General features: G+C 51.0%; 1 protein-coding gene across 1 annotated transcript; it reads right to left on the bottom strand.

Annotated features, from left to right (window-relative positions):
* Positions 1–6,826: 6,826 nt before the first annotated feature.
* UCRPA7_211 (putative mitochondrion organization and biogenesis protein) lies at positions 6,827–7,336 on the bottom strand (the record flags this gene model as incomplete). Its single annotated transcript, XM_007912809.1, has 1 exon — positions 6,827–7,336. One exon carries the CDS (start codon positions 7,334–7,336, stop codon positions 6,827–6,829), a length of 510 nt encoding a protein of 169 aa, XP_007911000.1.
* Between the last annotated feature and the right edge of the window lie 7,506 nt (positions 7,337–14,842).

Below are 14,842 nucleotides of genomic sequence, written 5' to 3'. Positions count from 1 at the left end.
GGCTGGGAAAACCCGTGATTCTGTAGGTGGACTCTGATGTTCACGTACAGTCTGTCGCGTGGAACTCACCATGACATAGGGTTGTAGACATCGAACCTGAAAGTGACGACTTCAGAAATCGCTTCTCTCGTGACTTCCCGGGCTTTCCTTCCTATCTTCTGCGAGATTTATCCAGCGCGAAGTACTTCGGGAGAGGCACGGCTTCTCTGCCATATCGCGCTCAAGATGGAAGTCAGTAATGTTGTTAAATGTGGCAGCCATTCTAAATAGTGGACTAACAAGTTTCAAGCGCTGAGCTTCCTCACTACATATCCATATCTGGAGAGCGTGGCTCCGAATGCCTCTACAACTCCTGAGCTGGAACATCTCCCTGTTGCTGTCTGCGTGCACCCTGACCCGAGCCCGTCGTACTTCAACCGGTCTTCTGCTGCCCCAAGAGTACCATTCATAGTCATTGTCTCTTTCGACGCCCGTGTCGGGCTCCGGCTGAACGCGCATCTTACGGGGAGTCCACACCGGCACCAGAGGCTGGCAGAGTCTCCTGAATGGATATACATGGAGGTCAACACGGCGCTCTCTCCCTGGCATGAACTGTGGAATCCGGCGCGTCTGGAGCTCGCAAGGCGCACATCTGAGCTCTATTCCGGTCTACAGGCACAAGACATCCTGAAGATTACGAGAGACCTCCATCAAAATACCGCCAGCGTCATTGCGTTACGAGAGGACCTAAGGCTTCACATCAGTGCAGCTGAGCGCTACCAGCAGATTGTTCAGGGAATACGGCCGCGCATCTTGGATACATCACCTTTGCGACAGACTTATCAAACCCTTGAGGAGAGGGTTGCACAAACTCTTCAAAGTATGACATATCAGCAGGAGACCTCTCAGGTGATACTAAGGCAATTCGAAAACCTACTGAGTCTAGTGAGTTCAGACGCTTCCCATAATCTCAACGCGTGTAGCTTACTGTTCAACCCGAGGCTTTCAACACCGAAACGGTCAGTCAAGGCCAGATGGTGGCAAGACTGAATGTGCTAGCGACCATATTCCTGCCTATATCTTTCGTTGCGGTAGGTCCCCATTACCCCTGAATTAAGTGGTCGCCCAGCTACTGAACCTTCCTCCACTCCCACAGACCCTCTTTGGAATGACCGAGTTCACGATCAAGCCCGTCTGGTACCCGCTGGGAGCGTTTATAGGGCTGGCCATTGCCGTTCTTGTAGTGCTCCTACTCGGCCGCTCGAGCGCTCTATTCAGCCTTCTCGCCTTCACTGGTATTGGTCCGGCACCGCCAAAACGACCGATCCCGCCCGCAGCCAAGAGTCCGGTCCAGTATATAAGCGAAGAGCCGCTCCATCCAGCTGCTGCCCCCATTGGACCAAGTTATCAAGGGGCTGACCAGACGCCATTACCCGTGCCTATGTACGGCGGTGCTCCCTATATACCCCAGGGGACCTAGATATCAAGGCTTTACTACAATGGTGCTCTGTGTGTTTATCATGTATTTACCTCAAAGAATAGTACACGTTGAGTCTCTGAAAGCTTCATACCTTAGTAAAAAACCCGTGACAAATCACCTTGATAATTGGGAAAGTGACTTGTTAAGAAGCCATGGCAGACATGCCTGGGAATCTTTTTGTCGAGGGACACTATAGCCTCACTAAACATACAAAATGAAAGTAATTCCTCGATACTTGCAAGTCGATTCGTACCTGGGACAACCTAAACTCCGAGATTGATGTCTTTTTCCTCCAAGGCATCTGGTATCATGTGAATATTGGAAACAGTATGGAACGAACCCCCCTGAAAGGCGCGTCTAGCCAGACTGCGTTGCGACCACTCGACTTTCCTTCCAACCCATATTAAGAAATGAAACCAAAACGCCAATCCCATCTAAACGCCAAGCAGAAAAGCCGTCTCTGCCTGCCTATTTTAACGGCAGTGTCCTGAAGTAATACATAAAGTGAACGAAATGAACGGGTTTCTAACTCGTTCCAGAGCTTGAGCTCTCAACCGGAGAATGGGGTCGGTCTTGTTCATCCTCGATCAATGTTGTCGGGCTTTCCGCAACATCTTTGCCATTGTCCTGACTGTCAAGACGGAGACGCAATTTTTGATCGAGCATGGAGACCAGCCTCTCAGAGTACTGGTCAAGTAAGCCACTCAGCATGGTCTCACTGACAGCTTGTTTCGTTCGGGCAGCTCGATCCGTAAGAGCTGCAACTGTGAGGCGGAGTTCAGTATCTAGCTCAGCGAGAGTATCGCTAGTAATAGGATCTGATGAAGCTAGTTTCTTCCGATAAGCTCGGAGTTGACGACATGTTTGTTCGGTAGCCATGTTGAGACTACCGAAGCCATACGAAGAGCGCAGATTGATCGCACTCTTCTTCCGAACCGCAGTTGCCGTCGGGGGAGTCGTGTTCAGTGCAGGAAGAGAGGGTCTTCTAGTCACTCTCGCCTTGGGGCTCACTGGTGGTGGGCTTCCAGGACGGCTACCCGAAGAAGCTCGACGCGATGGTGTTTCCTCGTGTACGGTACTAGCAGGACTAGCTTGTGAAGCAGCGGTAGGAGTTCTTGTTGCTGCCGAGAGATTGAACCTAGACGTTCGTCTCTGCAGCGTTCTAGGCGGCGAGCGACGTCCAGGGGTTGGTGATGGCCGCTGAAATTCGGCCAACTCGGCCTTGGAAAGCACACGTCGTAATGGTGGGCGGTTTGCAGTTGAGAATGCTTCTTTGGCTGGCGATGGATCTCTACTCCTCGATCCAGCGGCAAAATCTTGCAAATCCAAAGCCCAAATCATCACGGTGCCATCCGAGCCCACACTCACAACTTTTCTGCCAGTGTCCTCGGCCTCGACGAGGATGACACCATTGATTGCCTCTGTGTGTCCCCATTCACGATCCAGAAACGAGCCTGTCTGGGAGTCGTATAGTCTCACCGACTTGTCGGTGTTCGATATACCTAGCAGAAACCCGGACTCAGCAGTCTGGGTTTGACCAAAGATGAGAGAATCTAGGACGGCTGCCTCCATACCACCTTCATCGGTGCATTTGAACAGGTTCAGGTGCCGCCCAGTTGCAAGTTCGTATTGGCAGATGGATCGATCTAATGAAGATACAAACACCGACTTGTTATCAGGTGAGAGAACCATCGAAGTCGGCGAGGCTTTCAATGAGATGATACGCGAAGAAACCGCAGCGATGGTGTCCGGCTCCCCCTCTTTCGATAGTAAGTCATGCAGCTGTAGAGTGCGATCGAACGAGCAGGTGATGATCTTGTCTTCTGGAGAGACGAGGACCGAGACTACCTTGGCAGCGAATTCCAGCGTTTGAAATAGCTCAAAGTTGCCACCGGAAGTTCTTTGGAACAGCTGTGTTGTTCGATCTCGACCACAGGACGCGACAATGAATTTAGACTTGTCTTCATGGATGGTGATGACTTGGCATTCTGTTGAATGAGCTTTGGTCTCCATCATGCACTCCTTCGATGCGAAGTCTATGATCCGCAAAACACCTTGTCTATCGCCAGCAACGAGATACTTCCCGTCTTTGCTGACCTTCACGACACACAACTGGTTGACAGTATCGAGGTCACTGCCAAAATAATCCTGTTCGATTGGGATGTCAAACGACGATTTGATGTTACCATCCAGATCCCATAGTTGAACCCTACCTGCCCCGGACCAAGTATAGAACGCCCCATCAATGTTATCTGGAAGCAGTTGGATGCCTAAGATCGGGTCACCGTGGCCGGGGATCTGAATGTGTCGTAAATCAGGGGTAGAGTCACCGGGTGTGTAATTTGCACTCCAGATAGCAATAGAACGTTTCGAATCGATCGTGACAAGGTTGTCACGCAAATAGCCCATGGCAACAAGTCCTGCAGAAGCCGGATTCGATTTGAGGACAACCTCTTGTCGACACTCCAGGACGGCGTCAATATCGAGGCCGGCATATTGGCCAGCTTTGCCACCAATATGAGCAATGCGTCCCCTGATAGAGATGCAACTTACGGGGAAACCAAGGTTGATGACCCGTGTAAGTTTCATTTGGGAGCTGGTATCATCCAGCAAGCAAATATCGCCCGCTTCTGTGCAAACCACTGCGTGGGTGTCATCGATTGCGTGGCCGCAACAGAAAGCAGCTTCAAGAAGTGACCCAAGGAGAATATTTCGACCAGGAAGGGTCTTTTGCGCAGATGGTGTAGATGGAGTGCTGTCTCCAGAGAATAGCTTTTTGACCGGAGATGTAGAGAATCCTTCTTCTACTCTCCACACCTTGACATGTCGAACGCCAAACGTGATCAAGCTGTTCCCTAGCCACATCATGCCATGGACAAACGAAGTGCATCGATTTTGCTGGAAGAGCTTTGCTGCCCCTGTTCGGGAGTCTATCCTCCACAAATACAAGAATCCATCATTGGCAGCGCCAAGCGAAGCCAGATAACGATTATCAGGAGACCATGCTACGGCTTTGACGCCAAAGGTGTGCTCACTTATCGACACCAAGGGAATATCAGACGAGTTATCTTGGAGACTGAATATCAGAACGCGCGGATTGTATCCTGTTTCTCCAACAGCGAGAAATCTCGAATCGCGACTGAGAGATAGACAGGTCGCGGCCTTGATCCTCTCCCGGCTCGTCCAAGTTTTCGGCGTAGGAGACTCAGACCAGTCAGGGGTCCCGTAAAAAGAGTCACGGGAGCTAGCAGCCACTCTATTTCTGCTATCGTTCGCTTTTGGTGTGGCATTGGGAGTGGACGGGGCGTGAGGGATCGGAGAGACGGCATAGATAGGAATGGCAGTCGGCCGAGCACGATAGAAGCGTTGTGAGTAGTTGCTCCCTTCGACGTCGACAACAACGACCGCTCCGCCGGCAATGTAGGCGAAGCAGGAATCGGCGGTATCAAAGCCGGTGGGTGTAGCGCAGGTGGTGCCAACCACCCGCGTCAAAGACAATCGGGAATCGTAGAGAGCGCGGGCCCGAATAGGTGACCTAGAGGGGCGTGGGAGAAATGGAGAGTTTGACGGCGTCAGTTTCAGCCGATTAGAAGGAGTGGACGCCATCTTCCTGCCGTAAACTGCTCTTCAGCAGAGCAGGAGATAGATAGATGGCTTTGCAGAAGTTGACCGTTCAGATGCTTTGTGGGAGCATTTCGGCGAAGCCACAAGATCGGTCGAAGGACAATAGGGTCCTTTCTTTCAAGAGGACACAAACAACTGGCCCAAAACGCTGTTGGCGGTCAATTGAAAGCTCTCCGCAGACTAGAGCTAGGGCCATGGGAGAAGCGCGTCTTAAGAACTTACAGTGACGGGAAAGCTGGTGTTCGAGACGCAATTCAATTGCCTCTCATGGGCATCAATGCATTGGATGCGTCGTGGGTGAGGGGACGCGATACGGCGCTCAATGCAATATCATGCACGACACAGCCGTTTGACTGCCCTTGCAAGCAGAGGAAGAATATGCTTAGGACAAAATAGATGCAGGAGGAGAGAAAGACCGGACAAGGTCAGTCCAACGTAGCGGAGACCGGCTGGTGCTCACCGTCTTTGGACCAGGGCACAGAGCACAGGCACAGACACAGACACAGAGCAGGGGCAGGGCAAGACTGGACAAGACTGGCTGGGACCGTGTAAGTGACATGGGGCCTTCTCTGTTATTGTGTTTTCTTTTCGGCAGGGTTGCAGGGGTGACGGACAGGGCCAACAGGCCTAAAGCGCAGTAGCTTGCACTGGCTGGCCGGTGAACCGGGATTTGGGTGACCCTGCCCTGGCCTGAGCGTGGTCTTTGCGGCAGGTGCGGCCCCTTTCTGGGCGGCACTTGCCCGCATTCTGTTGACCCGGACCTCTCGCCTTGCTTGGGTCACCAATCATCAGCTGCGGCAGTGCCTTAACAATGGTTGCTTAATGTTGATCGCAGCTTCTTCACTTATTTCTTAGGCAGTCGACGTCGACAATCAAGTCAACACGAGGAGCCTATGTATTGCTCACCTCAACTTTGGCCATGGGTGAAACCTTGTCGTTGAGACAACTTGTCATCAGTCAATTGATACTTCAGTTTTCAATTATCCCTTCCAACAGTGACCAACGACCATAGGCGTCATCGGATACAGTCCGTTCGCGACTTTTAACTCTGCAAAGAGATTGCATTAGCGTGGCAGCGCCTGCATGGACGAAATGAGGTTCACAGTCTACCCTGCTCATGGCAGCTTTTCCTATTGGCAGTCACAACGCCCTCGTTTCACTGACCCCGAGCGCATTCATACCGATAAGGACATCCCAATCTTCGGCACTCACCTTGCAGGCAAATCTCTGAATCTCAATGCCTGCAGGCAAGCCTAGATAGAGTGAAATGTCCAGATCGCCTTTGCATGATCTGAACTCCACCGACGCCTTATGGGAGGGGCCTCACGATCTCCTTCAAGGAGTAATCACAGTAGGTTCTCGAGCCTGTCAGGCATGTCAGTCCCAGTCCTGGGAGAGCTTTAAATACCACCCGTCCCGGCCTGCTTCAGAAGCTGGTACAGCTGATGCTCACTTCATGCGATGCGGCTGTGTCACTTCACCCCTGAGCATATCTCTCCTATCCAGATGGCTATGAACACTCCTTTCCTCTTCACAAGCATTCTACTACTATTACATAGTAACCAATGCTCACGAGGGAAGTGACTGCAGAGTGTATTATTTCTTTGAAATTAGATCTAAAGAGGAGGGTATATATGATATGTTGGCTGTGAAAACTCCTTCATGCATATGTAGTGGCATAGTGGCGAGGACCTCCGACTGTTTATCAGAACCCCTGAGTGTGGTTATGGTGGTGCAATACTGCTACATCAGATTCTTCGCCAGCTTGCTTCGCGCGATCAGCCGGTTATTGCCCGTCTCACTAAGGCCACCATCATCTTCCTCCTCGTATTGTGCCCGCCTCCGATAAGGCTTCCGCTCAATGCCTTCGTCTCTCCATCGTGTAGGAGGTTTCTTCCCCAGCTCCGCCCATCGAGACCAAACCTGCTTGCCTCGGTTGAACCATCTCTCCTGGCGCCGCTCTTCTTCCTCTGGAGACGGTTCCCACTTGCTTCGGAGGATTCGCCGGATCGCCTCCGGGGACACTTCAAACTTGTTCGCGAGCACTTCCGTTGTATAGTCCTCAGGAAACTGCTCGTGCAGCGCTCTGATCCCTGCGAGCGCGTCCGGAGACAGCTTCTTTCTCGGCTGCCAGCCATCCGGAAACTTCTCTTTCAGCGCCGCTTTCTGAATCTTCCAGTCCTCCTTCTTTTGGGTTGGTTGCCCCTCCACATTGTCCTCAATTGATTTATATCGTGATTGTACCGGCCGCATTGGACGTTCTCTGGGCTTCTTCGCATATGCTTCCGAGTACGGAGATCGCTCCCTCCTGCCCGTCTGCGCCATACGCCCATTTGGCATTCGAGTTGATGACGGTCTGGAGTGTCTAGAGGCATCGGCTGCTTGAATCTCTGCAGCGAGATTGTCGATAGCTTCGAGCGACAACTCCGTAAATGAGGGCTTCGCTTGCGGCGATGCGGCCGCTTCTGGCCGGCCCTCTGTTCTATCGTTTTCAGATAAAAGGGCCGCCTCCTGCGACTGGTTGTAGTTACGTATCGACGTGTGGAAAGATCGCGGCCAAGATATTGCTGCAGGAGTGTTGGGGAGGTTTCCCTCCCGGGCAATGAGACACCTCCGAGACAGCCATGCTGTACTGCTTGCGTTGGCCTCGGGGAAGTGTATTTGAGCAATGCTTCTCACAAATGCCCGTAGTGTCGACGAGCGACAGGAGCAAGTCATGATCTAGAGCAAGCGTCGCCCAAGAGTGCAGACGCCGACGCTCCGAATATGAGCTTAGTTCTGAGACTGGAGTTTTGAGGTTCAGAAAATTTCCCAGGGAGTCGCGGTTTACCATGGCACACTAACGGCACGCGCCTAAAAGCGGATCCCGAAGCCCACTTACCTAACTCTACTGCTCTACTGTATCAGGGGAATAGGTAAGTAACACACTGCGGAGAGTTAGAAGGTAGTCAACACTAATCTCGTATTGATTGATCCTGAGGCTCAACCAAAGGTTGAGCCAATTGGAGAGACATCATGATGGAGATTATCCAACCCGAATACATACATCGATTACTGGTCTACCTTGCAGATTAAAAGCTGAGAAATTCTGGAAGATTTACATACCCATATGTCACAAAAGACGACACAACTCATTCTCTAACCCACCAAATGTACGATGTGGTCATTATACTACACACTACTAGTAGCCTCAATTCGAAGGATTGAAAACACTTGACAAATGCTCTTCATCTTTCATCCCCAACATAGGTATTTGCCTGATCTATTGTCACATCATTGCTCTCAGCCTCTACAGGTGAAGCGGTTTCTCTATTCTAGCATAGATCAAATTCCATATCACAATGGCGTTAACTAGCAGTGTCTCGCATGCACGCATCATGAAGCTGTCGACGAAGAGGGGTCACTAGGCTCAAGTCCCTAGGGAGCCGCGGCTTGTCCAGATCACCAGCGCTAATCCATACAACTCGAACCCGTTTCACGTGAAGAGCCATGACGAGTATATTTCCTCAATTTGAGGTGAAGAAGAATTCCATATTAGCTAAAGAGACTACAAACTTACTATGTAGCACTCAATGCTTTGTTCCATCTTGCTGTCAGAAAGCGCATGTAGATAGATTTTTGCACTTAATGTCTCTTGATTGTCTGTTAGCAACTCGATGATTGATCAAGTTGAGACTTGGTTGCTGTTCCCCATACTAGGAGATCAACAGATATTGTTTCTGAGCTCCCGATATGATTTTTACAAAGCGCGACCGTCGAACAGTGTGGGGACACAACTTCGACTGGACTACTGAACATAGGGGGTCAGACGATATGCGGCCTCTAATCTTCACCTATGATGTTCTAGGTACAGATTGCCTTGACCGTATAGATGATCTCGGTTTGTCGACATCAGATTCATCAACTCAACCAAGTGACGGAAGAGAGCAAGGTTCTAACGGGACACAAGAAAGGAGTCATCGAGACTTGTACGCTCTCCTAAAGGACAACCACGAAAGCGATGCCAAGTTGCGGGAGCTCTGGAAACAAGTCAACACGATTCCAGAATGGGTCGACTGGGAGGAGATCGAGAGGGGCCAGAAGGTATTCTACCGCTACGGTGGTCCCATAATCGTGGGCCTCACATTTCAGTCCCTACTCGGAGGCATGGGGGGCCGAAGAGTGGTGGAAACTCTTTCGCGAACAGGAGGCTTCGGAGTTAAAGTTGCAAGGCGAAGACTCATGGAAACCTTCCAGCACCTACTCCAAGTAACTTCAGACATTAACTCAATCAAACCTAGCGGAGCCGGTTTTGCCTCATCCATCCGTGTGCGCTTCCTCCACGCCGCTGTTCGCCGTCGGATCCTCACTCTCGCAAAGGACCATCCGAACTACTATTCTGTCGAAGAGTACGGCATCCCTGTCAATGACCTAGACAGCATAGGCACTATTTCCACCTTCAGCTCCACACTGATCTGGATATCCCTCCCTCGACAGGGTATTTGGCTGCGGCAGCAAGAGATTGAGGACTATCTTGCGCTTTGGCGATGGATAGCCTACCTTCTCGGCACCCCTGATGAGCCTTTCGCAACTCCCCAGAAAGCCAAGGCCATGATGGAGAACCTTCTGCTCGCCGAGCTGCAGCCGACGGAGACGGGACGCATCTTGGCAAACAACATCATTACGGGGCTATGCAGCCAGCCTCCGGCATGGGCGTCTCGCGAGTTCCTGTGTGCGGAGGCGCATTGGCTTAACGGTCGAGCGCTCGCGGACGAGCTGGCTGTTCAGAGACCTAGGTTGTACCATACCGCGCTTGTGGTCGGACAGTGCATATTCTTCATGTTTATGTGCTATATTTATCGCAGCGTGCCGTCATGGGATGACAAGAAGAACGAGGTGTGTTACGTCCACGATATACAACGCCTCTCTCCTATCCCCACCTGTAAGTAATCAACCGTAACTAATGTTGTATACCACAGCGCCTCCGCAAGATCTTGTTCAATCTCACTATACACAACACTAATATGGGAGGCCTTGGCAAGGAATCAAGCTTCGAGTTCAAGTACATCCCAAATCTGGACTTGACTACTGAGCTTGGGAGACAAGAGGACTCTGGCCTCGGCCATTCAGGGGTGGAATGGCGGAACCTTAAGGCGCTATTCGTAGCCAGCATGTTAATTGGGTTACTATCATGGTTGATGACGAAAGGTGCTTCAGTCATAGTGGCAAAGCTATCATAGAGTTGAAAATCTAAGATCTGGATCGGAGATGGATTTTCATATTGCGTCGTATTGTGGGTATATGTATATATCTATCAGTAAGGACTGTCATCACGGGTCATAAACTAGTGTCTTCAAACCGGTAAGGTATACAAGAAGTAGAAAGCATTTCCAATGAACGTAAGTTAGTGGTCATAGGAACAGCTTTGCGGATGGAATGAACAAAGACGCCACCGTCAACACCGTGGAAACCAGACCTCCCCAGCATACAGCAAAGAACACCACGCGATCTTGCATAAGTTGAATCTGGTGATTCCCAACCTTGGTCGTGCCATCGAAGATTTTGTACAGAAGCGAACCGTCAGCGTAGTGCTTCACCCATGGCTCGCCGTGGAAGTCATTGCTCGGCCCAAATGACTGCATGCTTGCCTTACGTAGCGGATCGACCCGGCTGAAGGTGCTAGCATTGCGGGAATGTCCGTAATTGGCTCCCTTCTCTGAAGATATAGATTTCCTGGGTTCTGCGTTGTAGTCGCCGTTGTCTTCGCTAATATGCTCCAGGTCTCCAAACTGCTCCCATGGCCGGAGGTTGCGCAAGTTTCTGAGGTGCAAAAAGATACAGATGCCTTGGATTGCTGCTATGAAGACAGAGAATCCAGGCCACCAGATAGCTAGGCATATGATCCGATAGAAGTGACTCAACCGAGACAATGTGAAGAAAATATCTAGGCCGAAGCCCAGGAGGACCGCTAGGAACCCAATGCTCTGAGTATATTTGAGTCGTATGCCGGTTGCGTTACGCCTGCACCATCGTATAAATTTTGGGTGTGATTCGCTCCTCAATTGTGCCTCGGCAGCAGTGAAAGCCGGTAGTAATGCAGACGGGTGAGTTGTTATTTGAGCTGCCGCGAGGCACGTCGTACGGTCGATATGAGAGAGGTTGAGTTGACGAGGTGCCGAGTCGGCGATGTAGTGGCGGACCACTCTTGACATCTCATCTCGAAACGGTTGGATAGTGACTGAAACATTGATCGGTAAGGTGTGCTAATACGGAACTCACGTCAGAAGACTTACATGGTTGCCAACCTTCGCTCCCAGCAATACTTGCTGTTTCTGATCCCGGCGTTCTGGGCAATGAGAAATTCGTGGTAGTCGAGTTGCTTCTCCTGCTTCTCCTCTCAGGCATCTCAGAACTATTCTTGTTGGCTGACGCTACTTCCATGATATTCAGTATGCGAGCCAGCTTCTCACTCTGTGTTCGCTTGTGGCTGTGCACCGAGATTGACGACCTTGAGGATGTGTCCGATTCCTGGTTCCACGGTGGTGATAACGCCTTCTGCCGTGGCAAGAGCCTGCTCCAACGCTCAATATAGTCGATGTACCAAAGGAAAAACTGCAGGGCCTCCGCATTCTGTTCTTCATAAACAAGGTAGTCCATGAAGTCATTGAGTGAGCACGGCTGTTCGCTCATGTTAGTCAACCCAGCATGCTCCTCGTTTGTTCAACACTCACTGGTGATGTGTGGTTCTTGACTATCTCTTCGAAAGATAACCTGGGTGGTATCTTTGTCTTAGAACCATGCTCCTGCTCAAGGTTGAGCGCGCACTCTGGCTCGGACAACATCGTCTAGGTCGTGTAGGTCTGAATAACAATAGACTCGAGCAACGAAAGTGAACAGCAGCCTAACCGCAATATCTTATTCCACAATGGGGCGAATCGAGAAGGCCATCATCTGATATCGTGGGTGAGATGCGAGAACAAGTCTAAATATGAAGCTTGCTGGTCAGGAGCCTGGTTTAGAAGCTCACTGCTGGTTCCGTGTCCGTATTTGACGACAATCTCCAAACGTGAAGGATGATCATATCGCCATGAGATAAACTCAGGTGGGACGCCAGGGCAGCCAGACTGAGAAAACATGCGAGAGAAGGCAGGCCGCGTCCACCTCAGATAAATAACGGAACGCCATGACAAGCTATAGGCCACCAATCGGCCCCTTAAGTAAGACATGCTATAAGATCTTGAAGCATCGGGGGGAGCAGATACCGAGCAGACCCCAGAAGCAACGACAAGCTTCGAGCAGACCAGGGGCCGGAGAGGCGGCTCAAAGATGTGGGCCTGGGGCGTGGTGCAGGATCCTCGTTGCACGGACGAGACATGGCGATCTTGCAGCTGGGATCTTGGAGCTGCAGGTACAGCAATACGAGCATAGGGCCAAGGCGAGGGTCGCATCCCGCCAATGTCGACGCGTGGTGGGCTGGTGGATGACAGTTCCCAGGTTTGTTCCCTTTCTTTCTGACCGCTGGTTCCGCATGTTTGAGCCTGGGTTGCCTGGTCTCTATGCATCAACGTGTTGTGGATGGGTGGTAAGTCACGGCCATGCAACAAGGATAGTCAACGAGAAGAGCGTGCCGTGTCCTCGAGTTAGGCCGCTCTGGTAGGAAATCCGGGGAGTGAGTGGCCACGCCTCGCCACTCATCGGCAAGCCGGTTGCTCTGGTCGTGGGAGGTATCTCACTCCAAGATCTGTGGGAAGAAGCGTTTCAGATCATTACCAGGACTTCCGAATGCGCCACTCGGCGTATTATTCTCCCACACAACACATTCTCGACACATGAACAGTCCCGCTGAAAATCAAGATCATGGCAAAAGGGTTCATGTGCGTGCATTAAAAGTCATCATCTGACTGACAGCTGACAGAATCTAAATGTAATGCGAAACGCTGTCACGCAGAAAGAACTGGCTCTAGTAACTTGAAGAACGAGGTTGCTAATATTCAATGTTGCACTTGGGTGCAGATCTCTCTAGTTGCGCTTCAGTGGCCCATGTTGCAAATCCGGGCATCGTGACTGATCGCCCTGATGGATTATGTTGCTGTTTCTTTTTTTTCTTCGAAAAGCTGAACGTAGTTATTCTCGGGCAACGCTCTCCGTCAAAGTTATCGGACCATGTGCATGCATGATCGCCATCACTGCCCACCTCCACCCAAAACGAGCGTTCACAACTCCCTCCCTTCCGAAAAGCTCTATTTGACATGGACAGGGCTTACACATTGTGAAACCCCCTCTCATGTATGCCGCGTCGAGCTTTCGGAAAGTCTAAACTATATCGGAACTCACTTAAGGTCCCAATTGGGGAGGCTGACTTCTTGACGGCCGAATCGCAAGCTGAAATGGTGAAGAGTCTCTAGCGGGTTGTAACTGTTTCAGATCGACCCCGAAAATATCACGCGGAACTTAGGATAAGCAGGTTCTCTAAGACGGCACGACCAAAATGTCACGTATGATCCACCGTTCTTACCGGATTTTTCGTCTGTAGTTGCGGAAGATGCTTCTGATTTCCTGGAAGCTTTCAATTGAGCCGGAGCAATGGTCCGACGCGGTGACTCGCCCGTTTACTACTTCGGCATAACTAAGAAGACATGCTAGTAAATCGTGTAGTCAACGCAAAATAAGTCAGGTAGTCAACAAGGTAGGTATCCAACAAGGTAATCAACACGAAGTAAGTAGGCTTTGTTCGTGATACCCATGGCAGAAGAGTATCTGAGAGGGATCCTTGAAAGTCTAGCCTACTGCACAATCATGTTGCGAATTTGTAATTGCTGGAGTGAAACCTCTCTCTATAGCATTAGGGCTTCTCATGGCAATCTAATGCAGACGCACGTCGACGACACTTGCATGATCCCGATAGAGAAACAGAGCCACTCAAGATCTGCTCTGGAATAGACCTCTGGACTGACATAGCAACCGCCCATTGAGCTCTGCATCATCGAACATGCACAAGTGAGCAGCTCGTTTCAGTGATCCTGCAGATAGAAACAGACTCGTGAAGACCGTCACGTCGAAGGCAGTCGTGTCGAAGGGCCGCCGACTCCTTCTCGCCTCATTGATACCGGTAATGCAGAAGCGTTGCCCTCATGCTCGCGGTTCCCTTCGACTGCGATACTTCTCTTTAACTCCTCGCTTGCGGCCCTCTTTCTTCCCGCCACGAGCTCTAGACGCTCGTCGGTTTCTTCCAGCCTTGGTCCGTAGTCGATGCCAGAGCATCCGCACCTTGTTATACACAACAAGGACACGATAGACCATCCTCGGGTGGTGCGAGGCGAAGACGCCCACGCGCTGCGCGACTCGCTCAGATCGTCGCCTGGGAGGCATGGCTGCAGTCTGACAGCAGTTTCCCCCGTAGCGATATCTGGGGAAAGCGGGATGGGACGTATGGAGAACCCATGTCAACCCATCATGCGTAAGGGATTGAACGGTATTAGAATTAGAGCATAGCGATGCTGGGTAACGTTTTAGGCGATGAACGCGTGAAGCGGATGAAGGATGGTTGGGAAACGCCCGGAGTCAAGCTTGCGCGTCCAGACCTGCAAGAGTCTGGATGGGCTTTGCTAGAAACGCAACTGCCTAAGCAATTGCTGCATCTGGGTAAACGACGTATCCTGGGCGGAAGGGGCGATCAGAACCCACCAGTATCATCCATGTCACACTGAGTACTTGGGAGTAATAAGCAGTTGATGGGCAATAAGTCTATCAATTCTTGTGAAACTTGAGATTTCTCCCGTT

Source organism: Phaeoacremonium minimum (assembly GCF_000392275.1).
Source record: "Phaeoacremonium minimum UCRPA7 unplaced genomic scaffold PA7_03_scaffold_8, whole genome shotgun sequence".
In the NCBI taxonomy this organism is placed as follows: Eukaryota; Fungi; Ascomycota; class Sordariomycetes; order Togniniales; family Togniniaceae; genus Phaeoacremonium; species Phaeoacremonium minimum.
This window is presented reverse-complemented; position numbering and strand designations above follow the sequence as displayed.